At 42.5% G+C, this 23816-nt stretch overlaps 1 protein-coding gene across 6 annotated transcripts in view; it reads left to right on the forward strand.

The window, feature by feature from the left end:
- Positions 1-23816, forward strand: part of FRAS1 (Fraser extracellular matrix complex subunit 1) — a 294329-nt gene that overhangs the window by 174121 nt on the left and 96392 nt on the right. For all 6 annotated transcript variants that reach the window (XR_004645979.1, XM_034772627.1, XM_034772626.1 and 3 more), the window contains 8 exons: positions 2881-3027; positions 4421-4561; positions 4851-4991; positions 5695-5835; positions 6431-6701; positions 7819-7903; positions 11968-12294; positions 18613-18766. Coding sequence is in view for 5 of the 6 variants with exons in the window: in XM_034772627.1 (XP_034628518.1) it covers positions 2881-3027; positions 4421-4561; positions 4851-4991; positions 5695-5835; positions 6431-6701; positions 7819-7903; positions 11968-12294; positions 18613-18766 (1407 nt within the window). In the remaining variant the exon portion in view is untranslated. The remainder of the gene's footprint in view (positions 1-2880; positions 3028-4420; positions 4562-4850; positions 4992-5694; positions 5836-6430; positions 6702-7818; positions 7904-11967; positions 12295-18612; positions 18767-23816) is intronic.

The following is a 23816-nucleotide window of genomic DNA, read 5'->3' on the forward strand; positions in this document are numbered from 1 at the left end:
TCTTGATTATCACTTCAAAAGTTTTTTTCTCTTACTTAATTGGCCTCTCAGAGTTGGTAAGACAACTCCCACCTGTTTATGCTCTCTGTATGTGTGTATATATATCTCCTCAATATATGTTCCATTCTATATGCATCCGAAGAAGTGGGCTGTAGTCCACGAAAGCTTATGCTCTAATAAATTTGTTAGTCTCTAAGGTGCCACAAGTACTCCTGTTCTTTTTGCGGATACAGACTAACACGGCTGCTACTCTGAAAACTAAATTAATGCTCGCCACACCTTTGTAAGGACCGATGAAATGAGACAAGTGCTGGCACATTTATAAATAGGTATTAGATGCTTTAAATAGACTTTTATTTAAGGTATGTCTTCATTACCACTAGAGGTGTAATTTCAGATAGATGTACACAGGGTAGCTTTGATTGAGCTAGCGTGCCAAAAATAGCCGTGAAGCCATGGCAACATAGTTTAGCTGGCCTATTATAGTCCTATCCTTGACCCTAAGTAAGTAGTCAGGTGGCTAGCCTGAACTGTCGCCCGCACTGCTGGGGCCTCACTGCTATTCTGAATGCCTTTCATCAAAGCTAGTTCGTGTACATCTACCCAAGCTGGAAATGACACTTCCAGCTGCAATGTACATGTGTCCTTGGAGACCTGATGTTTTCTCCCAGTAGCTACAGAGTTGTATGACATTTTTGGACCATATAGCAGCAAATCATTAGCTCAGTTGTCACTAGTGACAAAGTAGGCGGTTTCTCCGAGCTTTAACAAGACACCAGGGAAAAAACAGGCATTTACAGCTAATCTGTGCTTTGAGTTTTTCAGATTTAGGACTCGAAGTGAACTTGAACCAAGAACAAGTGCACATGCACCCCCCCTAAATAAGAACCACTGAGTTTCATAGATCTCTACTTTCCAGCCACACTGAACTCATTCTCAAGCCTGTGAGAACCTCGGGCCATAAAAGCGACCAGTTGAACTTGATCCTTTGGATTTATGGGGCCATATTTCCAGAAATTTGCCTGCATGATTGTATGCATAAAATTGTACTTGCATTTGCATGAGCAGATGCCATGATTGTGTTTGAGATAATTGTGTGCCCAAATAACCAGTTATGTTTCTAGCTGACCATTTGGATGCATAATTGTTGCATTTGCTAGCACAGCTTTGGTAACTGTGCATGCAAGTTAGGTGTGCAAATCCACACGATTTTTGCATGTGTGTTTCTGAAAATATGCCCTTTGATGTGCATTGTACCCCTCCAAGTGATTGCTCACCATTAAAAGTATGGCAGGTCAGTATTCTAGTAGGTTTTCTGCCCATTGGCTAGATGCTACTAGGGGTACGTCTGTACAGCAGAAAAGACCTGCAGCAGCAAGTCTCAGAGCCTGGATCAACTGACCTGGGCTTGCACTGCAGGGCTAAAAATAGCAGTGTAGATGTTTGGGCTTGGGCTGGAGCCTGGTCTCTGAAAGCTGATGTGGTGGGGAAGGTCTCCAATCTGAGGCCAAACATCTACACAGCTATTTTTAGCCACCCCCAGTCCGAGCCCTGTGAACTCGGATCAGTTGACCCAGGATCTGAGATTCACTGCTGTGGTTTTCTGTCTGTGTAGTTGTAGACGTACCCAAAGTTGCTTTCCATTCTTTTGTAGCACTTTGCTATTAAAGCTTTGCTGTGGGATCAGAGAAGCATAGAATATCAGGGTTGGAAGGCACCTCAGGGGGTCATTTAGTCCAACCCCCTGCTCAAAGCAGGACCAACACCAATTAAATCATCCCAGCCAGGACTTCGTCAAGCTGGGCCTTAAAAAACCTCTAAGGAAGGAGATTCCCTAGGTAGCCCATTCCAGTGCTTCACCACCCTCCTAGTGACATAGTGTTTCCTAATATCCATCCTAGACCTCTCGCACTGCAACTTGAGACATTGCTCCTTGTTCTGTCAAGGATAGCCAAGAGCTGTGCCATTCATGTTGAATGCACCTGCATTCAGCTGAGAAATTCAGACTCACAATATTGTGGAGTTGGAATGAAATATTTTGAACCTCTGGGAGTTGCACCTTGTCCAGCTGAACCATCAGATTTTACTTCCTGTTTCTATAAACCTGCGACCAGGGGCGGCTCCAGGCACCAGCTCTCCAAGCACGTGCCTGGGGTGGCAAGCCACGCGGGGGGGGGGGCGGTGTCAGGCAGCCTTTGGTGGCGTGCCTGCGGGAGATCCCCAGGCCTGGGGATTCGGCAGCAATTCGGCAGACCTCCCGCAGGCATGCCGCCGAATCTGTGGGACCAGGGACCTCCCACAGGCGTGCCGCCAAAGGCAGCCTGCAACATCCCACATTTCAAGCAAAATGTAAAACAGTTGGTGAAACACTTTGGTGAAATTCTCTGGCTTGTGTTATGCAAGAGGTCAGATGATCCTGATGGTCCCTTCTGGCCTTCAGAACTCTGAGTCTATGAATACAAACTGGAAGGGTTAAATGTAAGTTGCTCAAGATGGAAGGAGAAAAATGCTTGAAGAACACCTGTATACAGGGATTTGAATTCAAGTCCCATGTTTGACCCTGGTGGTTTGCTAGATTATTAGTACACAAACTCTGTCCATCTGGGGAAAGCAATGTTTTAAATTGCTCTCAAGTGGCCTCTTTTGGTAGATACTCAGAGCAACATTAAGTCCTATGTGGAGACATGTCCAGAACTCCCTTTTGGATAGATGGAGCCATGAAGCAGGGTCTGGGGATGGTAAGCAGGGAAAGCTATGGAGAGTTACCCCAGCAGATTCTCCAAAGAGAACATTCTATAGCGAAGCTTCAGGTAAATCTAACACCATTTGACTAGTGCTTCAGTAATTGCAGGGATTTTTTTTTTCTTAATTTCTCTACAGCTTGCAGTGTCCACTGTCTGAGTTGTGAGTCGGCCATGGGATGTACGTCATGCAGAGACTCAGCCAAGGTTCTGTTATTTGGTGAATGCCAGTATGAAAGCTGCACTCAGCAATATTATCTTGATTACACCACCAAGACTTGCAGAGGTGCATATTTTCTATTCAAAAATAACAATTAGGATGGCTGCAGAATGGTCTGCCTAGGTGGTCTATTACTGAACAGATTTTTGTCTGTTATCTTTTTTTCAGCAGTCCTCTGTCACATACTTCAGTTTTCAGTAAACAAAAAAATCCCCAAGATTATTACAAACCCTTCCTTTGTAAATGATTTAGTAAGTGAGCCATCAGACTTTCCAAGGGTCAGGTTTTGCAATTCATTCAGTCACGACTCAGTTGAATAATGAATGAGGTTAAACATTTTAAATCTTTTTGTATTAAGCACATGTAGGGTCTTGTATATTGACCTGAGTATCTCTGGCTTGTAAATACTACATCCCTGAACAACAACAACAACAACAAATATTGAGAAAGATTTGAGAGATTTCCAAAACTCTCCTGGATAATATTCCATACTGGAAATGTAGTTTGAAGATGATGTAGTTTTATCATCTACCACCACCATCCAAAGCACTATTGCAAATCGATTGTTGTTCGATAGTTATTTCTAGCTGGCTCTCTCTATGCCTCATTTAACTAGGTAGTGAGAGTCTGATGATATTTCAATACTGTAGAGAAGCAGTGTATAGGGCATTGGACCGAGCTCTGCCACAGAGCTGCCATGTGACATTGGGCAAGTCACCTCACCTTTGTAGGCCTTTGTTTCCCCTCCCCTGCATTGTCTATCTTGTCTACTTAGACTATAAGCTTTTGAGAGTGGGGATTGTCTTGAATGATGTATTTGTACAGGGCCTAGCACCACAATGCCCCAGTCGAGGTGCTGCGATACTACAAATAATATTATAGGCCATATTATGCCCGGATGGACACAGACACATGCACACAGCCTCCACTAAAGGCAGCAGGAGCCAAGCCTGGGAATCTGAAGGTGGAATTGGGCCTAGCTATATTTGGTATGTTTCTGGCCTGAGGTCCCTCCTCTATTAGTGACCTTCCTCTTTGGTTAGTATGAATTGGGATCCTAGGATTCCCAGTCTGTGCAAGATAAGAGACTGAGGATTTTATGTGGATAAATACTAATGCTTAGCATTAGCAGATAAGGACCCACTGGTGCCTAAGGGAGAAGAGCAGACTTCTCTGGTTGCGAAGCTACATCACTGATAAGAAGGTCCAAACACTGAACAATACCTGTGTGGAATGTAATTAGGGAATGTTAAGCCAAAGAGAGGAATTCTTGTTGTTAGAAGAAGGCCCCACATTAGAAATCTCTCTGATCTTCCATCTATTGCGCTGTCCTTGCTTTACCCTTCGCTGCTCGGGATTTGGCTTCCGCAGCTGATAGATGCCTAATGTGTTAAACGCTTGTACCGCGCTGGATGTGCACGCAGAAGGCTGCCCTACTTTGACGTTTTCTTTATTCTAGAGTGTGACTGGAGCTGTAATGCTTGTAAAGGCCCCGCGAGGACTGACTGTCTGCAGTGCATGGATGGCTACATTCTGCAGGATGGGGCCTGCGTTGAACAGTGCCCGTTAGCTTTCTACAGGGAATCAGACACATGCCAACGTAAGTCTCTGTGAAACTGCTTTTAGCTATCACTACAGTGCCATACTTCCCTCTTTCGTTTTCGAGTCTGTCTCTAATTTTCATTTGTGTGTACAGCAAGTTTTTGATTTTGAAGGCATGCCCTAACTTCAGCCTCCAAGCCCCCTACATGCAATGTATCTCTGTAGACACATAGGTATTAATGTACTAGACCCAGCCATATATCGCTTTTGTGCAGGCAGCAATAAAAGGCCTCGTTGCTAGTACGTAGATGGTAGTTAATTCTTTTGGTTTTGCAAATGTTTTTCAGGATGTGATGACCATTGCCTCCAGTGTCACCATCCAAATGAGTGCGCTCGCTGTGAAGCTCCTTTTCTCCTCTTGCAAACACATTGTGTCCTGGACTGTGGGAAGCGATACTATGCAGACCGTACAGAACAGAAATGCACAGGTGAACAGAACTGGTGTGAGAAGGTGGGATGGGATTGAGTTTGCAACTCTTTAAACACTGTGAACTGTTAATTCTCACTTAGGCAAACAGAGAGCACCGCTGACATGCAGTGATATGAAACTCATTGCTGACTAGGTGAAATATTAAGGAATAGGCTATGCCTACCCTGGAACCCCCTTATGATGAGTTTGAATAGAGTGAAATTCCCCCAAACAGCAACTCTGGTTTTAGTGAACCTCTACTTATGACATTTGCCCATAATAAAAATAACATTTACTGTTATGTAATAGATCCACTCTATTATAGCTTTCTACGGTATGTTCAGATTAGCTAGTTGTGCAGGATCTGAGTACACGGCCAGATTTTCACATGTGCGAAGCTAACCGTGGTTCCACTTAAAACATTCTTCTGTTTTGAAAGATTGTCAGTTTGAGAGAGCTTCCCTATGTTAAATGGGGGATACTAGTAGAACCAGCAATGAATCCGACCCTAGTAAACGCTTCCTCCCAAGGACACTTACTCTCTGTGTATTTGTAAATGGGTGTGTTAGCACTTGTAGATACAGTTCAGGTCGTTTTTTACCATTAGGCAAGGTAGTAATGGGAGTAGTTGTTTCCTAATCTAAGAACTGGGACACCTGCACATATCAGTTCTTGCATTGTTTGTGGTGGCTAATGAGCTTGTGCCTTCCCATCCTTCTCAGCTTGCCCCGGGGGATGCTTGGAGTGTGACAATGCCAGAGAGTGCCACCTCTGTGATGCCACCATGTTTTTGAAGAATAAGCTTTGTGTTTCTTACTGTGGTCATGGTTTTTATGGCAACACCAGGACCAGAGAGTGTGAAGGTGAGTTCCTCCCATGGTGGGTAAGGGAACTTAACTGGTGTTTTTCTGACAGGTTTATGGGTCTAGAGGTAGCACGTGTGTAGTAGTATTTTTTAAACCCAAGTTTTGTACAGACCCTCCATGTTGTTCACAGACTGGCTATTAAAAGGAGCAGAAAGCTAGTTCTCTGTAATGTTTCTTTTCAGGAAAATGCATGCAGCCGGAATTCCAAGTAAAGTTAATTTGTATAGTTAGGGATAATTCTCTTCCCCCAGTCCCGTCTCCCATCATTAGTGGATGCAGAATAAAACCCAGGTGGGAAAAATACATTACTGAGGCAACAATAAGACATAGCATTTTATATGTACAAAGCACCGTGTAGACACGAACTAATTAATACCCCTGTTGGGGGAAGGTCAGTAAGTGGTGTTATTCCCGTTTTACAGATATGGATACTGAGATAAGAGTGACATTAGGTGATTCTGGTGTAGTATCTAGCAGAGGGCAGCGGCAAACATGCACATCTTAGGAGGACAGAGAGACAAATAAACATAGCCTCCGATTATGTAGTGAGAGCATGTCTTATGTATTAATGATGTTTTCCCCTTGTTTCTAGCCAGCACAGATACGTCTGTTTCCCAGGTGAATGGTTCACTCACAGTAGGGATTGGTGGGGTAAAGCCACTGGACTTGTCCTTCATGGATGCACGTGACCTGGGTGACCGAGATGGAGAGCTGCTGTTCCATGTGGTCAGCTCTCCCACCAATGGCAGGCTAGTGATCATGGAGAATGGGAAAGATGTGCAACTGGACAAGGGTGACCACTTCAGCTGGAAGGATGTGAAGGAGAAGAGAGTCCGCTTTGTGCACAACAGAGAGAAATCCAGGTGACTGAGCGTGTCTTTGTTTTGATCTCTTGGCCTTGCAAAGATGGATGCATCTCGAAGAGTTACTCACCTGTCAGTTGGCAGAGCGCTGTAACTGCTTTCTGTGAGGTGCATTGCAATGTTTTCCATCACTGCGCCAAAGCTGCTGTACCATGGTATCACAGACTGCACATTTCCCTCCGCGTTTAGAATAGCAGATAACTCTGATCCAGCTCCCATTTAATTGAATGAGACTTTGCTGTTGGATTCAGTAGGAGCAAGTGTAGGTCCTATGCTTGGGATACGGAGATGGTGGTGGTAAATGTTGATATTTTAATGGTGGTTGTGGTATTTAGTTATCTGATACCTACAGGAAGATATTCAAATAATTATGTAGATCCACATCCCAGCATGACCTGCGCTCAGCCACTACTGACATCAGGCACTCAGTTTTTAGGTCCTGACTGTATGTTCCATTACTTCATGTATAGAACCTGGGAGTGTTCAGATCCGAAATGTTTGAGGAAATTGCATCTACTGACTGCCACTTGTATGTGCCAGAATGAGACCGAGCGCCAAATTCCACACTCGGTTACACCACCTTGAAACCAGAGTAAGCTCTAGTGTGAGGGCTGGAATCAGTGGAGTAATTCCAGTTTTACACCTGTGTAACTAAGAGCAGAATTTGGCCCATTGTTTTCAATAATAATTTTGCATTTTCAGAGCACTCTTCATGTGAGAATCTCAAGGCACTTAAAAATGTTAGCTAATTCTGAATAGATAAGGGGCAGGAGCGGGTGGTTTTCTATTGAGCTAGAGATTTCTTTCTGCATGGTCTTCAAAAAGTCACTTAAGTGCTTTTGAAAATCCCACCCAGTATTCTTTAATGAAGACTAGTTTATTGAATTTTGGACATATTGGCTTACTGTGAGTAATAATAGGCAAAGGGAAATTGGAGTATATTATGTACTGTGAATGCACTTCACTAAAGATACTATATAAACCCAATTGCAGAAATATTAAGTTCACCAATCTATGCATTCCTCTTTGAATATATAGTATTTTATCTTTCTTCTGTTCCACGAGCACATTTCATCCATTAATAATATTCTATTTTTATGGGGGGGGACTTATTTAGGAAAGGTCAGTTTTCCTTGAAGGTCAGCAATCAGCGACTCTTCTCCCAGTTAGAGATGATCACCGTGCAAGCACTGTCGACACAGGTAATATAACAAAGCTGAAGAAATCCCTGATATTTTTATATAGATTTTAAATGTACAAGAGAAACTTGGTATCTTGTAACAATAACCAATGAACCTGAGTAAAACTCAGTCAATTTGAATTTCTTCAAGCCAAAGAGGTTTTACCAGAGACACACAGGACTGGATTTTCCTCTCATTTATACTGGTGTGAATTAGGAGTAGCTCCATGTAAATTAATAGAATTACACCATGTAAAAACAGTTTACGTGAGAACAGAACTTGAGCCACTGAGTACTGTGGTGCTGGGCACAATTACTGTGGTATAGCAGAACAGCAGCTCTTCTAAGGTTAAGGTTGAGAGTCACTTACTGTTTAAAATATCCTTACAGTTAGTGGATGATCTAGTCCGGGGTAGGTAACCTATGGCACGCGTGCTGAAGGCAGCACGCGAGCTCATTTTCAGTGGCACTCACACTGCCGGGTCCTGGCCACTGGTCCGAGGGGCTCTGCATTTTAATTTAATTTTAAATGAAGCTTCTTAAACATTTTAAAAACCTTATTTACTTTATATATAACAATAGTTTAGTTATATTTTATAGACTTATAGAAAGAGACCTTCTAAAATGTTAAAATGTATGACTGGCACGCAAAACCTTAAATTAGAGTGAATAAATGAAGACTCGGCACACCACTTCTGAAAGGTTGCCGACCCCTGATCTAGTCCTTTATTGCACTGCAACTGAGTCATTATTGATCTCTACAGTCGAATCTTTTGCACTTGAGAGCCTGTAGTTAGAGAGTCTGTTTCAGGGCTGCTGATTAAGTACACTAATAGGAACAAACAGAGCAAAAGAGCTTTCTAAATGTCTCTGTAGTCATTTATGTACCCCTTAAATTGCTCACCACTTTTACTCATATTGAGCTTATAGTCCGTGTTCCCATTGTATAGGATTATTTTACTATTATCATTATTTAATATCTATAGTCTGCTGTTGCCTAGAGGTCTCAATCAAGTTGGGGCCCCATGGTGCTAGGTGCTGTACAAACATATAGCAAAAGACTTTTATGCCCCCAAAGAGCTTACAGTCTGAAACACAAAATATAAAAGGTGGATGAGATAAACAAGTATGTGAAAGGAGGACAGGGTTACACAATTAATTGGATGTTTTAGCACAGATTAGCTGGGTGCGCAATTCTTAGCCAATCAGTAGTGGTAATCACATTTTATACTCTTAGGGGATCTGATTCTCATTTAAACAAAGGCTGTTTTACCCCACTCCAGCCAGTGTAAAGGGGAATGAGAATCATTACCTTTAAGGCCTCTTTATACCATCAAAGCAGTGTAAAACAGCCTTAGGGTTACTGAGAATCAGGGCCATAGTCTTTTAGTGTTGACTCTTGTCTGCCTTCCTCCGCATCCTTAATCATAATGAGTCATTTCAGAAATATATAAAGGTTCCTTTAATCTCTCCAGTTAGGCTCAGATTTCAAAGCTGTAGTGCTGTGTTTTAGGCTAATTATGTAGGACTACCACCAACTGCAACACAACTCCAAAGCAGAAATGTTGGCACATTGGACTACTGACATCCTCACTATGATTGGTGACCATTTTATTTATCTATTTAGTGTTCCTGGTATGGAATAAATCCTCCAATTTGAGTTGTTTTTTTCTTTTTGGGGGACACATAGTCTCTTGATCCTGTGAAGTCAGTAGGAATTCAGCATCTCGCAGGGTTGGGCCCTTAAACTTGAGGATTTAAAAAAAAAAACTTGATTGTGTTTTCTTGCTTTTAAGCATTATTTTCTGTGTGGGCTAAATTAATACCTTACACAATAGGTTGCACAACTCAACAGTGCTCCTTACAATAAAGAACTAGATAACTAATTTGAAACTGGTAAAATGTGGACTGTAACCGGACTTCTTCCCAGGTTGTGTAATGTCTTCAAAATAGAGGTTAGGTGCCCCTTGGCCCTGGAGTTAAGGCTGTTGTGTAGCCAGGTTGGTCCAATCTATAAATTGAATTTGTTTTCCATAAAACATATGTTTGAGCATTATTTGGTGGCCTGGTACTTTGCGCAGCAAGAAAATATTTCATTACAGGCCTAGTCTTACAAGTGTTGAAGTCACTGGTAGAACTCCCATTGGTTTGAGTGGAAGCAGAGTAGAGACTTAGATGAGCTAGGATTAGAGGTCTGATCCAAAGCCTATTGAAATCAGTTCCATCTCCATTGACTCCTGAGGGTCAGGCCCTAGGGTCTGTGTCTGTACAAGCACTTCATATGATAGCTGCGGTGAAGAGTTTAAGAATGCTCTTGACTGATTCTTTTGGAGACAATGGGCCAAATTCAGTCCTGGCCTAAGGAGACATGATTCTGTTGACTTCAGTGCAAATTGTACCTACTTATGCCCACGCTGAATTTAGTCCAAAGTCTGTGATGCTCAATTCTCATTTTGTCTGCTGGACGAGAGATCAAAAGCCCAGCCAAGTGGAGGTGGGTTTTTGCTTTATTATTGTTAAGACTCACTTCTTCACCAGCCGAGTAACAAAACCCTGGGCATTCCCATGTTACTCCATTCAGTCACTTCCACTAAGAAGCTTTATCATAAGCTGAGGCCTCCCAGCCATTAGGATGTTACATGGAATCATTTGTGTGCATGAAGCCATCACTTTAGATTTCTTTTTAATTTGCATGTCAGGGAATAGATAAGTACCCATAGTCTGTATCGTGTGCATTTGCAATGGTGTTCCTTATATGACAATATCATCGGTTTAATAACGTTTGTTTTTGAGGAAAAGAGTGGGTCTGAGAAGAAGAGGAGCTGTTCTAAAAACAACCCTGATTTCAGCAGAGGGATATTAAACTAAGATTATTATTTAGTTTATTATGGTTGTGTCTACAGGTTCCAACAGGGGTGAGGGCCCCATGATGAAAGGCACTGTACAGATAGTCTCCATCCCTAAGAGCGTACAATTTAAAGTAGATGACAATAGACAACAGGTGGAGACAACCTGTTTTCTTTGGCTTTGGGTTTTGATTAGAAAAAAAATCCCTTTTCTAAAGGTTCATGGTGCCTGCTTTCTAGATAAAGGGACACTTGAAACCTGAAGAAAACACACTTACACAGATACGTAACCGGTTATAATGAAACAGTGTTATATGCCTTTCCCCTAACCTGTCTCTGTCTTGTCTAGTAGATTTTAAGCTCTTCAGAGCAGGGACAGTCTGCTGCTCTGTGCTCGTACAGTGCCTAACGCAAGGCGGCCCTGATCTCAGTTGCTGCCTGGGCACTACCGTAATAAATATGATTAATAATGTTGCCATACTACCTGAGACTGCGATTTCATTTGTTTACAAAAGCGAAGCATGATTGGGCCTGGTCATTACCTGTATGGGAGACTTCCAGGGAACGCCTAGGAAGTCTCCCAGGAGCTGCAGAAATGGGTAGTGGTGAATGCAATAGGTGGCACTCTTCTCTTGGGTTACATCTAGAGCCATTACCCAGTATGTGCAAGAGGGGGCGGCATTGTCTGTTCCGTGAAGTTTCAGTTCGTATTTTTATGTATGTTTTCCTCCTCATCATAGTCTTACCTCGATAGGAATGATGCCTTCTTCTTCTTGGTCATTGGGCAAGTGAGAGGGTTGTAACTAGATGCTAGGGCAGCTCTACGAAAATCAGGGGGAAAAGAACTTGAAGTCAGTTATTGCTCGGAGTTCCCACTGACTTTAGCAAAACCAGCCTTTGTCCCTGAAGGTTCTTATCGAGCTATCCAAGTAGAGCAGCAAAGGGGATACAGGCCGTGAGCAGGTAACTACACTGCTTTATGCATAAATGTCCTGAGGCTTTTTGTTCAGCTTGCTAGTGTGAGAATCCCACCTTCTTATGTAATTAAATCTGTCTAGGTATCTAAGTTCTACCCTCCTGGGGAAACGTGCAGTTAGTGAATCTTTCTTGTTTACAAATCGGAGCTTTCCAGCACATGAAGGGAATTCATCTCCCTGCCCCACACCTTACTTCCCAGACTTCCATCACCATTCGAGCACTGTCGTTTAGCAAACAGCTAAGAGCTGGTTTTATGTTTCAGGCCCCATATGTGCTAAGGAATGAAGTCCTCTTTATCAGCACAGGGGATGTTGGATCAATAACAAACGTGTTGCTTGATATTCGAGACAATGACAATCCCCAGGATGTAGAGGTGGTGGTTTTAGATCCTCCACGTCATGGCCAGCTGGTCAAAGCTCCAGGGGACACAGCTTCTGCAGCCCAAGTATTCCATCTTGATGACCTGGCGAACGGACTCCTACGTTATGCTCACGATGGTTCTGACAGTCGGGATGATACGGTTCTTCTGCAAGTGAACGATGGGCACCACTTCCAGAATATCCTGTTCCACATTAAGATTTCTCCAAAGGTATGTTCCTTTCTGCAGTGGCCAAGCTAGTAGTTTATAAAAGCAGTATATCTCGGGGCGGGGGAGGTTAGAGACCAGACATTGCTGACGGGGATGCGGCAAGGGAGGGGCAAAGCGGCAGGTTGGGTTTGCAAAATTTTGTCTGTTGATGTTTAGGTTTGTAGACCCAGAATGGTTCCACTTTAGTGGTTCAGCTTAGCTAAATAGTTCCTGTTTCAGTTCATCTCTAGCTTCAGTTTGAGAGTTGAAAATGCACCATTCTTTTTTGCTGTGGGAGCAATGGACATGTGAGAGGAGGGGAGCCTGACTCCACCCTCACTCCCTGGGAGGAAGGGGTGCAGAGAGGCTGGTCGTAATCAGCAGGCAGTAGTGTGATATTGGACATGGGTCAAGTTCACATCTGGATCCAAACTTCCCCTAAAGTCTGAGGGTGCACTGATCGGGGGATTTGGGACAGCAAATTATAAAATTAGGGGCAAGAGGCAGAGTTCTGATCCAGATAAGGATTCAGACTTCCCCAAAGTGTGGAGGTGGTTGGGGTTGTGATTGTGACTGGCTTTAAAGCAAGTTATTCATTTGACCGGAGGTTAGGTTATGTAGCTAGGTAACATCAGTGGAGGAGTATGGAAGAGAAAACAGAACAGCTTGGTGTTTGGAAAAGAGAGCTCTTCTGTTAGTCCCTGGCACAGTAAGTTAGTATTACATAGTCAGTAGTCAATTGTGAGAAGAGTGAATGCATCTGGAAAATGAATGGATCTCAGGAAACTATCAGGAAATGAAACCTACATAAATTAAAAAGCTTAGTTAACGAGGTGTTTGATTTGCTGACTTCAGCTTTAAAGGGATGGGGAGGTATTGAGTGTAATGGGTTCATGGCTGATCAACATCCCAAAGCTATCAAGATCACTGAAGTTTAATGAACTTTACTTAGTACTTGACACTTCTTAATATTTGGTAATGTTCCTAGAGATATTTGAGAAGAAATCCCTACAATTTAACAATTATTATTGTTTATTTTAATTTAATTCTTCCATTTTTATTAAAAGCTGGATGTTCCCACCTGTAGTAGTGTTATTCCCATTCTAAGTACAGGGAATACTGTGGCAAAAAAAATTATGGTGCAGTATCTATTTTTAAATCACATTACTTAAAAAAAAAAAAGTAGAATGCACTGTGGAAGACAATTTGTATGTCAGACACTAAGATTGTGTAACAATCATTTCAATAATGTGTGGTGTTGTCATAAGATAAGTCTTCAAAAAGTCAAGGATTTGTCCACCTGAGAAGAGGTCAGATTTGTGCAGTCCTACTATTGTGAATTGTGGAAGCCAATAATTACAACGGACTTCCCTATATAATTTTGGCCAAGTCGCTTAATCTTTCTGTGCTAATGGTACAGCTATTCTCCCATTCTTTTGTCTGTCTTGAAAATTGTAAGATCAGATTGTAAGATCAGGTCTGTCTCTATGTGTATGGGGTCCTCTTCTCTTCTGAGGCTTCCGGGTGGTACTATAACATAACATAAAGAATAAAACTTAGTTGTGTGACTCGAGCGCATCCATCTGATAATCAGAAAGGACTTCTTCAAAACTACTGGTGATAAGTCATTTGGGCTCCACCAGAATTAGAGCAGCCACCCCCATCATGTCTGTGGATCAGTTCCCTTTTGCTACTTCCCCAGAGCACAGAAGTTAGCCCTCAAACTAACAGCAAAAGAATTGTTTGGGTGCCGCTCAGTTGATGAAAGTGCCAGGTTCTGTAGCAAATGACAGTGAAGGGTGAATTGCTGAGTATAGTTTGTTTTATTAGTCAATTTCACTCTCCCTTGTCTCTGGTTCTTTTCTGGAGTCCTCCTTTGCAACATTTAGCTACAAAGAGCAATGAAGGCAGTGAGACAGAAATGAGAGCAGAGCAGGAGAGAGCATGGGATAGGGCTGGCAGGTGCCCAGTTTCTGCCTTATCCTAATTATCACCTTTCTGCAATAGCCATGGGAGATGAATTGGATGCAAGGTTTATTTCAGAAGAGGTGCTGTCTAGACACACACAAGACTTCTTTTTTCTTCCTAGTTTTCATGTTGTTACAGATTCTGCTGTAACTCTAGCTGTAGGATACTTTTTACCCTTGCTTCTAATCTAAGTACATGAGGCTTATCATAATACAATGCTGTATGATCGTATGTGCTATGTCCTCATTTGAAAACATGTCTAGGATTTCTATTAAATTGGCTTAGAGAGTAACCTTTTAAGGTTACATCCATAGAAGCACCATATTATTAGAATCAAAACATGAAGTAAGGACCACTGATTCTTTCGAGTATTATGTAATTGAGACATTGGCTCATCCACTCCCACGGAGTTGGTTTTTGCAAAGTATTTGCTTGAGTGCTTGTGTTTGCTGATAGCCTGATCTTCAATACACCCTCACTAGAACGCCCGTCTATATAGCACAAATTCGCATATAACAGTCGCAGCCACTTCAATTGCAATTTATTTTAACGCGGTCCCCACGTTAACGCAGTACCGCGCATGGATCCCAAATCCTGCGTTCTAGCGAGGGTCCGGTGTATTTGTAAGACCCCCATCCCAGATCTACTGGAGCCTAAATGGTTGGCTTCATTTTCAAGAGCACTTAGTAACGATTTGCACTTCTGTATTGTGCCCTCTGGCCATTTTAACTTTGATGTGGCTGTTGGTCCTGCCACTAACGATGTTCTATTGGGAAACAGTGAGCCCACACCCTAGAAAATGTGCCATCTGGCAACATCAGATCGGCCAAAGCGGGGGTTAGACCTGGCTGCATGTTGTGTGTTTGTTGTAGGTATCAGCCTGGGTAATGGGATATGGAACCCTTTCCCTTCCAGGTAGCCAAAATATACTTAGATCAGATGGTTGTGTGATGTTCAGTGTAGTAAGGGCTGATTCTCATCCATTACGAAATGAACCGGGACTATCTCCGGTGGGCAGTTTCAGCAGGAAGGCCCAGATTTGAACGGGCATAGAGACTGAACTACCTTCTCCCCACTAGGGGCGATTCAGACAGGTCGGGGTCGAGGCACATTGGCAAGGCAGTGTGGCGGAAGCGTGACCGGCAATAGCCTGTGCTATACTTGCTGAGTGGTTAAATAGAGAGGACTTTAGTCTTCAGGACTGCTTAGTACTCACAAAAGTGCGCATGTGTGCGCGTGCGTTCACACACACACACACACACACACACACACAAAATGAAACTATCAGCCTTACCACCGGTAAACAAAAATCGGACATGGTTCCAGTTGTGTCACTGACCTGTGCGGGAGAACTGACTCTGGCCTAACTAAAACTTGTCACTTACAAATAAAAGGATTAGCAAGCAAGAAGGAACCTTTTGCTGAGTACGTTTTTATTAATTAGTTGGATCACAGCATCAAAGCCAGCTGGGAATGTTATTGCAAAATGACTGACTGATTTATTGTGGGGAATGAAGAGCCCTTCATTCATTCATCGCTTGGAAACGAGGAGATGCCATTGTTACTCTGGAACTGTGACCTTGCTTTTAATTAACATTTTCTTGGAAATTTTTTCTTCTCATACGGTGCATTTTTGGCCCTCGCCTCAAAGTACTCTGAAGCACGGCTGCTCTCTCGCTTCTCCCCTGCCATAATAAATCTGGTAATCTCTCTGACCCTTTCAAGCTGGTAATTTCCTGTTGCTGATTTATGCTTTGATGTTAAACTCCATAAGTGCCGTGGCATCACTGACACTTGAAGACGGAAAGTTGCCATGGGTATCGTTAGGGTTCTCCTTAGCTGGCGATCAGTTCTTTCTTACTTCTGCTCAATTCTTTTAAAGAATAAAGTGATCATTTGTCCTAGGGGAAATGCTGATCCTAAATGATGTAAACCTTAGGACTACATGACATTCTGATTTTAAAAAATAGCATTATGCAAAATCAATATTAAATGGATTAAAATGTGATCGGTAGCTTTCTGAACAGTAATTGTAAACGGGGAGTTGTCATACAATGGGGATGTTTTAATGGGGACCTGCAGGGATCTGTTCTTGGTCCGGCGTTAAGGTGACCAGACAGCAAATGTGAAAAATTGGGATGGGGGGTAATAGGAACCTATATAAGAAAAAGACCCCAAAATCAGGACTGTCCCTATAAAATTGGGACAGCTGGTCATCCTATCTAGTGTTGTTCAATATTTTTATAAATGATTTGGAAGCAAATATAAAATCATTGCTAATAATAATAATATATGGAGATATACCTATCTTATAGAACTGGAAGGGACCCCAAAAGGTCATCGAGTCCAGCCCCCTATCTTCACTAGCAGGACCAAGTACTGATTTTGCCCCAGATCCCTAAGTGGCCCCCTCAAGGATTGAACTCATAACTCTGGGTTTAGCAGGCCAATGCTCAAACCACTGAGCTATCCCTCCCCCTCCTTACTTATATAAGGTTTTACATAACACAAAACTTGGTGAAGCGGTAAATGAGGATAGTTAAGTTATACAGAGCAATCTGGATTGCTTGTTAAACTGGGTTTATTTAAACAACATGCAGTTTAATGCAGCCAAATGCGAGGACATACATGTAAGAACCAAGAATGTGGGTCACACTTACAGGGGGACTGTCATCTAGAAAGTAGTGACTGAAAAGGATATAGGGGTCCTGGTGGATAACCCAACTGAAGAGGAGTTGCCAATGTCAGGCTGTGGCTAAGAGGGCTAGTATGATTCTTGGCCGTAATGCAGCGCAATATCGAATAGACCGAGGGGAGTGTTATTACCCGTGTATATGGTATTAATGAAACCATTACTGGAATACTGTGACATGTTCTGCTGTCCGCACTTCAAGAAGGATGTTGAAAAATTGAAAAGGTTTCAGAAAAGAGCTACGAGAAGTATTTGGGGTCTGGAAAACCTGCCTTACAGCGGAAGACTTAGGAAGCTCAATATATTTAGCTTATCAAAGAGAAGATTGAGGTGACTTGACCATGGTCTATAAGTACTTACATGGGGAGACAATTTTTGAGAGTAGAGCACTTTTAATTTAGTAGCCAAAGGTATAATAAGGTGGCTGGAAGCTGAAGCTGGATGAGTTCAGTCTATAAATAAGGCACAGATGTTTAACAGTGAGGGTAATTAAGCATTGGAACATTTACCAAGGGATGTGGTAGATTCTTAATCACTTGAAGTCTTTAAATTAAGAGTAGATGTCTTTCTCAAAAATCCGCTCTAGCTAAACCACAAAATATGGGCTTGATACGGGAATTGCTGGGTGAAATTCTGTGGCCTGGGTTACGCAGGAGGTCAGATGAGATGATCATAAGGGCCTCCTCTGGCCTTAGAGCCTATTAATCTAGGAACTGACTTTGCCTCGAGATAAATTTGGCTCCCAAATATTCATTTTCCAGTTGGAAAACTTCCTCTGCCACAAATAAAGCGGGGCAGAACAGCAGGTTTATGTGTCTCCTCCAGACACGCTACCACACCCAAACTCTTCAGTCATTTCATATCTTCGCAAACACTTTTGCAATTGCAGAACTATGTCAGAAAAGTTCTCCCCGACGTGTTGTTGGTTCTAAAGGTGTTATACTTTGACATGCTTCCTAGGATGTGAAAGGGGTGAGAGATTGAAGTGATTGCCAGGGCCTGTGTGTATTGAAGTGTCACTATTCCACTATGATGAAAATTACAGACACTTAAAAAGGTTGAGAGTGTTTTTATTATGGGTTGTTTTTAAATGAGGGTGTGGTTTATAACCATCCTCGAAGAAGTGTGTTCAGGGAAGGGATTTAAAGAAGGGAGAGATAGGAGGCGTGGGAGATAGTCAGACAAGTATTCTAGTCCTGGACAAAGGTTTTAGCAGTGGAGATAGTGAGGATTTTTCACAGTGTCATGGAGATTAACCTGACAGGAGAGAAGCTGCAAAGGGAAAGGGAAGTAGATGCACCAGGACTTGAGATCGAGGAAGACAATCCTGTTTAAATGAAGAGGTGAAAAGGCCACTCAGAGAGACGGAGGATGATGATACAGGAGAGGATTAGGGAGGGAGTGACTTGAGATCAGGAGGAGTTGGACAAGAAGAAAGTCACAAATGGGACTGAAGGAGCAGAAAGTGGAAGGTGGGAGGGAAAAGGAGGTAGGAAATGGAGTTGGTAGGGCAGAGAGCTTTCCTCTTTGAAGCAGATGAGAATCAAAGAGAATCAGCTGCATCATGTGTTCTGCAATATTCAACCTCATCCTTCTTGTTTAAAAGTTTGTTTATATTGGCCCATTATCATTGCCCTTCAACCAAGCCTCTGCTGCTTTTCTCCTTTCCTTCCCCGCAGAGTGATGGAGGCCCCCGGCTGGTTACTAACCCCCTGGTGTGGGTCCCAGAAGGAGGGATGCTGCAGATCACCAACAGAATTTTGCAAGCAGAGATGCCTGGTGCCAGTGAATCTGAGATAACTTACACGATCATCAAGGACCAGCCAAGATACGGTAACTTCTTGTAGATCTTTTACTACCAGGGGACATTGCGGTTGTGCTGCTCCTTCTTCTCCTTCCCTGGCTTCTCCCACCCTTAACAGAAGTGCCAGGTTCTAATTCTCTGGGAGTCAGGCATGCTCAGCACTGACTAAGGATATTATAATTTCATGGTATTTTGTACACATGAAATGTCTTTGAAGAACACAGTTAGTTATAGGGCTGTGTTTAAATACAATCAGCTATGAATACTTGCATATGATGTCCAAATCTTACAGCTGGCCAATTAAAATGGGTGCGTAGGCTTGTGAAACAGTCATGGCTAGATTCCAGTCTGAATGCCCAAATGGTGGGGCTGCACATTCCGTTTCATTGTCCATGTTTGCAGATTCATTGAGCTCAATGCAGTTAATACGGAGTTAAACCCAGATGCTCAAATGTATTTAGGCTCCTAACTCCCATTGATTTCAGTGGAAGCTGGGCACCAAGTATCTTTGAGGACCTGGGACAAACACCCTCATGGGAGCACGTCACCCACTGTTTGTCAAATGGTAACATTATGTGATGCAGTGTTGTCGTAGCCGTGTTGGTTCCAGGATATTAGAAGGACAAGGCGGGTGAGATAATATCTTGTATTGGACCAACTTCTGTTGGTGAGAGAGACAAACTCTGTGTAAGCATGAAAGACATTATCTCATCCTCCTTGTGTCTCTAATATCATGGGATGAATTTTGGCTTAAGAGCAGCACAGAGTAGCATATATCCTGGGCACATCTGAGCAAAAGCCCACTGAGGACAAAAAAATTCATTTCTTGATTATTTTGTAATGAAGGGGTTCATTGGTACGAGCTAAATTGCTGGTATTGGAATCCTTATATAAGCCTTATATCGCCTAATTCCCACTGTGGGCTCTGATCTCTGGGTGGCTGCATTTACAAGCAGTCCACAGTCTGCAGAAAGGCAGGTGTTAAAAGCATTCTAGGGGCTGAGGGGAAGGGAGGGTGGTAAGTAATGGGATTTGTGACTGAGGTACAAATTCGGAGAAGCTAGATGGGAAAGAGAACAAAGCACATCAGGCTGGAAAATAAATATGAATAAGAAAGAAGAATGGTCATTTCCCCATCAGATGTACTGTTTGATTAACAAGGACAAATAATCTTTAAACATCCTTTAGACCCAAATGAAACTGTATTGTTGTTTTAATTTGCTGAACCAGATCAAATTAGAAAGGGTCACTTTAACAACACAGACTCTGCACTTCTGCCTGTTATTCTTAGAGTAGGTTTGATTCTTAAACAGCTGCTGACACCTCACAGAAGATGTTGATAAAAGCAGTGCTATTGTTCAGTTCATATTTACATACCCCCCATATTGTCTGTGGGTAAGGTGTGAGTATCGCTTTTAATCATTTGAAATATTTGTATGAAAACAGGAATTTTGTCTTTAGGAGTTCATCTCCCGCTGCCTAACCCTAATTTGAAGTTATAATCCTCTGGTTGTATCATCGTAATGATCTCCGCAACAACTATTTGTGATGATGTAAACAAGGTTTATGGCTTCAGATTAGGAATAAACAGCAGAAGCCTTTGATCTTCAAAGTTTTCTATGAAATATTATCCCTGGTAGTAGTAGTAGTAGTAATAATAATAATTAATAATTTAAGAAAAAGCAAGGAAATACAGAAAACTGGTCCTGAGTAAAAAAGGATCAAAAGAGGACTCCTGTACAAGCAGAATTCCAGATCCGTGAAACTTGTGTGCATTTTCTAGTCTCATCTTATTGTTGTTCCAGGCCAATTAGAAATGAACCATCTATGTATTTATATTTGCTGATGCTTCCTTATGATTTGTGGGGGAACAGCAACACCCGGGACTAAATCCTGGCCCAATTGAAGTCAGTCTCAAAACTCCAATAGACTTCAGTAGGATCAGGATTTCACTCCAGGTCTGTAATATTAGTAAAATTAATGGGAATTGGGCATCCAAAGGGACGGACTCATGTGAGTAAAGGTATCGGAATCAGGCCTGTCATTAGATTGAAGGACCATGCTGCTAAGGGAATATTAATGAAGTTGTCAGTGTGTGACAGGGTCGCCGGATGCAATCTGGACTGTGGGATGGCTGAGCCCCCTGAACTCACCAACCTGGGTTGCCGCTTGCACTGTGACGTTGATGTCAAGCTATAACACTCTGATCAGCACTGCATACACCGACATCCACAGGCAGGGACACACTGAACTGAGTTACATGGATGATGTCCCAGCCACTCATGAATCACCAATAGAGAGGCTCCAGCCAATTCCCCCCCAGCTCCCCAGCCTTGCACCCCAGCACTGTACCATCCTGCGCTGCTCAAGGCTTCCTTGGGCAGTGCAAGTTCATTAGTTCACTGCTCCCTCAGTGTTGAATGGACACACGCTAGCCTTTGTAAATTGAGCTGAGATTTCCCAAGCCAAATCACACTGTTTTAGGTAAAATAGAAAACAGATTTATTAACTACAGAAAGATAGATTGTAAGTGACTATAAGTGGTAGGCCTACAAGTCAGAGAGAGTTACCTTAAAAAAATAAATTTAACATGCCTTCTAAATCCTAAACTTTTAGTCTAAGCAAGAGTTGAACCAAACAATGTCTGACCCTGGTACAAGCAGGTTACAGTTCCTCAGTACACAGGCTGGGACTACCTTCCAGCCTGGGACCACCCTTCCCCAGTTCAAAGTCTTTGTCTTGAGACATTCTTTTCCAGGTGTTGAGTTGGGGCGGGGGGGAGAGGTTAAGTGATGATGTCATTGTCTGTCCTTTTATATCTTCTTCCTGCTTGTTAGAAAGATCCTTGCTGTGATGTGGTAGTTAGGCTACCTCCATTGGTCAGGCAGTCTCCATTGCATACATACTCTTTTGAGAAGTCTGTGGGATGGCCCTTGGGAGAGTGGATTGCCTTTAAAGGGCCATCAGCATATGTCTGGCTGGTCCTCTGTTGCAGTTAAGAGGTTTGCTGTGGGTGTCTTCCAACCTCACAATATATTTCAGTAACACACATTGCTACACTTCATAACTGCACGTATAATGTAGCACATACAATCCAAAAGGATATTAATGTTCACCAGATCAAGACTTTTCAAATGATACCCCCCAAGGCATGCATTGTACAAAACCTATGATAATCATGTCATAATGATGAATATGGGGGTTTCAGGGTGCTACTTTGAGGTACAGAGTGCCACATAGTGATAAAACAGAAACACGATATGCCAGCCTGCGTTTTTTTATTACTCGAACATCATTCGAATGTGATTTTGGGAAATGAACTGAGAGAGTTTAAAATGAATATTTTGCAAAGCAGAATTATTATTTCTACAAAAAGAACTAAATAATTTATATGGGTTTTGATTGGTAGCTACAAGGGATATTTTCAAAGGTTAATAGAGAGGTGGAATGCACAGTTAAATACAGATTATTCAGTGGGATGTTGGAGTTTGCTATCCGTGCAGACTACATTTGTATCCATGAGTACTAAAACATAGGGTGATGTGAAATTATTAGCACAGATTATATGTAACTCTAAAACAAATGAGTAAAATTAAATTTTGGGGACCAGATAGATCCTCAGCTGGTATAAATTACCCTAGCTCCATTGACTTAAGTGAAGTCAGGAATTCTGTGTCCGGTTCTGGTGTCCCCAATTCAAGAAGCACGTTGAAAAATTGGTTTCAGAGTAGCAGCCGTGTTAGTCTGTATCCGCAAAAAGAACAGGAGTACTTGTGGCACCTTAGAGACCTACATGCCCCTCTGCCATGTACATTGGCCAAACTGGACAGTCTCTACGCAAAAGAAATAATGGACACAAATCTGACATCAGGAATCATAACATTAAAAAACCAATAGGAGAACACTTTAATCTGTCTGGTCATTCAATGTCAGACGTGCGGGTGGCTATCTTACAACAGAAAAACTTCAAAAACAGACTCCAACGAGAGACTGCTGAGCTGGAATTGATATGCAAACTAGATACAATCAACTCAGGATTGAATAAGGACTGGGAATGGCTGAGCCATTACAAACATTGAATCTATCTCCCCATGTAAGTATTCTCACACTTCTTATCAAACTGTCTGTACTGGGCTATCTTGATTATCACTTCAAAAGTTTTTTTTCTCTTACTTAATTGGTCTCTCAGAGTTGGTAAGACAACTCCCACCTTTTCATGCTCTCTGTATGTGTGTATATATATATCTCCTCAATATATGTTCCATTCTATGCCTCCGAAGAAGTGGGCTGTAGTCCACGAAAGCTTATGCTCAAATAAATTTGTTCGTCTCTAAGGTGCCACAAGTACTCCTGTTCTTTTTGTTGAAAAATTGGAGACTCGTCAGAAAAGAGCCCTGAGAATGACTAAAAGATTGATAAACGTGCCTTATCGCTAAAGACTCATGGAGCTCGGTCTGGTTAGTTTATCAAAGAGAAGTGTCAAGGATGACCTGATCACAGTCTATAAGTACCTACCTGGAGAAAAGAAGCTTGGTGATAGAGGGGTCTTCATTCTAGCAAACAAAGGTATCACAAGAGCAAATAGCTGGAAGTTGAAGCCAGACACATTCAGACCCTAAATGAGGTGGAAAATGTTAACAATGAGGATAATTAGCCATTGGAATAATTACCAAGGGGTTGTGGTGGATTCTCCGTCGCCGACCATTTTAAAATCAAGATATTGGAGGTTTTTCTAAAAGATTTGCTCTAGTTCAGCCACAGCTATTACACGTGACGCAGGAATTAATTCAGGGAAATCCTGTGGTCGGCGTGGGTATGTTTACACTGCGCAGTAACCCCAGGCTCTGACTCTGGTTTGAGCCCAAGAGCCCTTAACATCCACACACAAATCAGTCTGATTCAAGTCAGCAAGCACTCAGGACTCTGGTCTTAAGACCCTGCAAGAGCCTTAAGAACCTGAGTTACGCAGTAATTCAGGTCCAAGCCCGGTCATTTTGCAGTGTGGATGCAGGTCAAGCCATACACCGAAGGTCTGCATAGTGCAGTATGGATGTGTTAGCATGGCTGTGAGACCCAGGT

This window comes from Trachemys scripta, chromosome 5 (assembly GCF_013100865.1).
Source record: "Trachemys scripta elegans isolate TJP31775 chromosome 5, CAS_Tse_1.0, whole genome shotgun sequence".
NCBI classification, from domain to species: Eukaryota; Metazoa; Chordata; order Testudines; family Emydidae; genus Trachemys; species Trachemys scripta.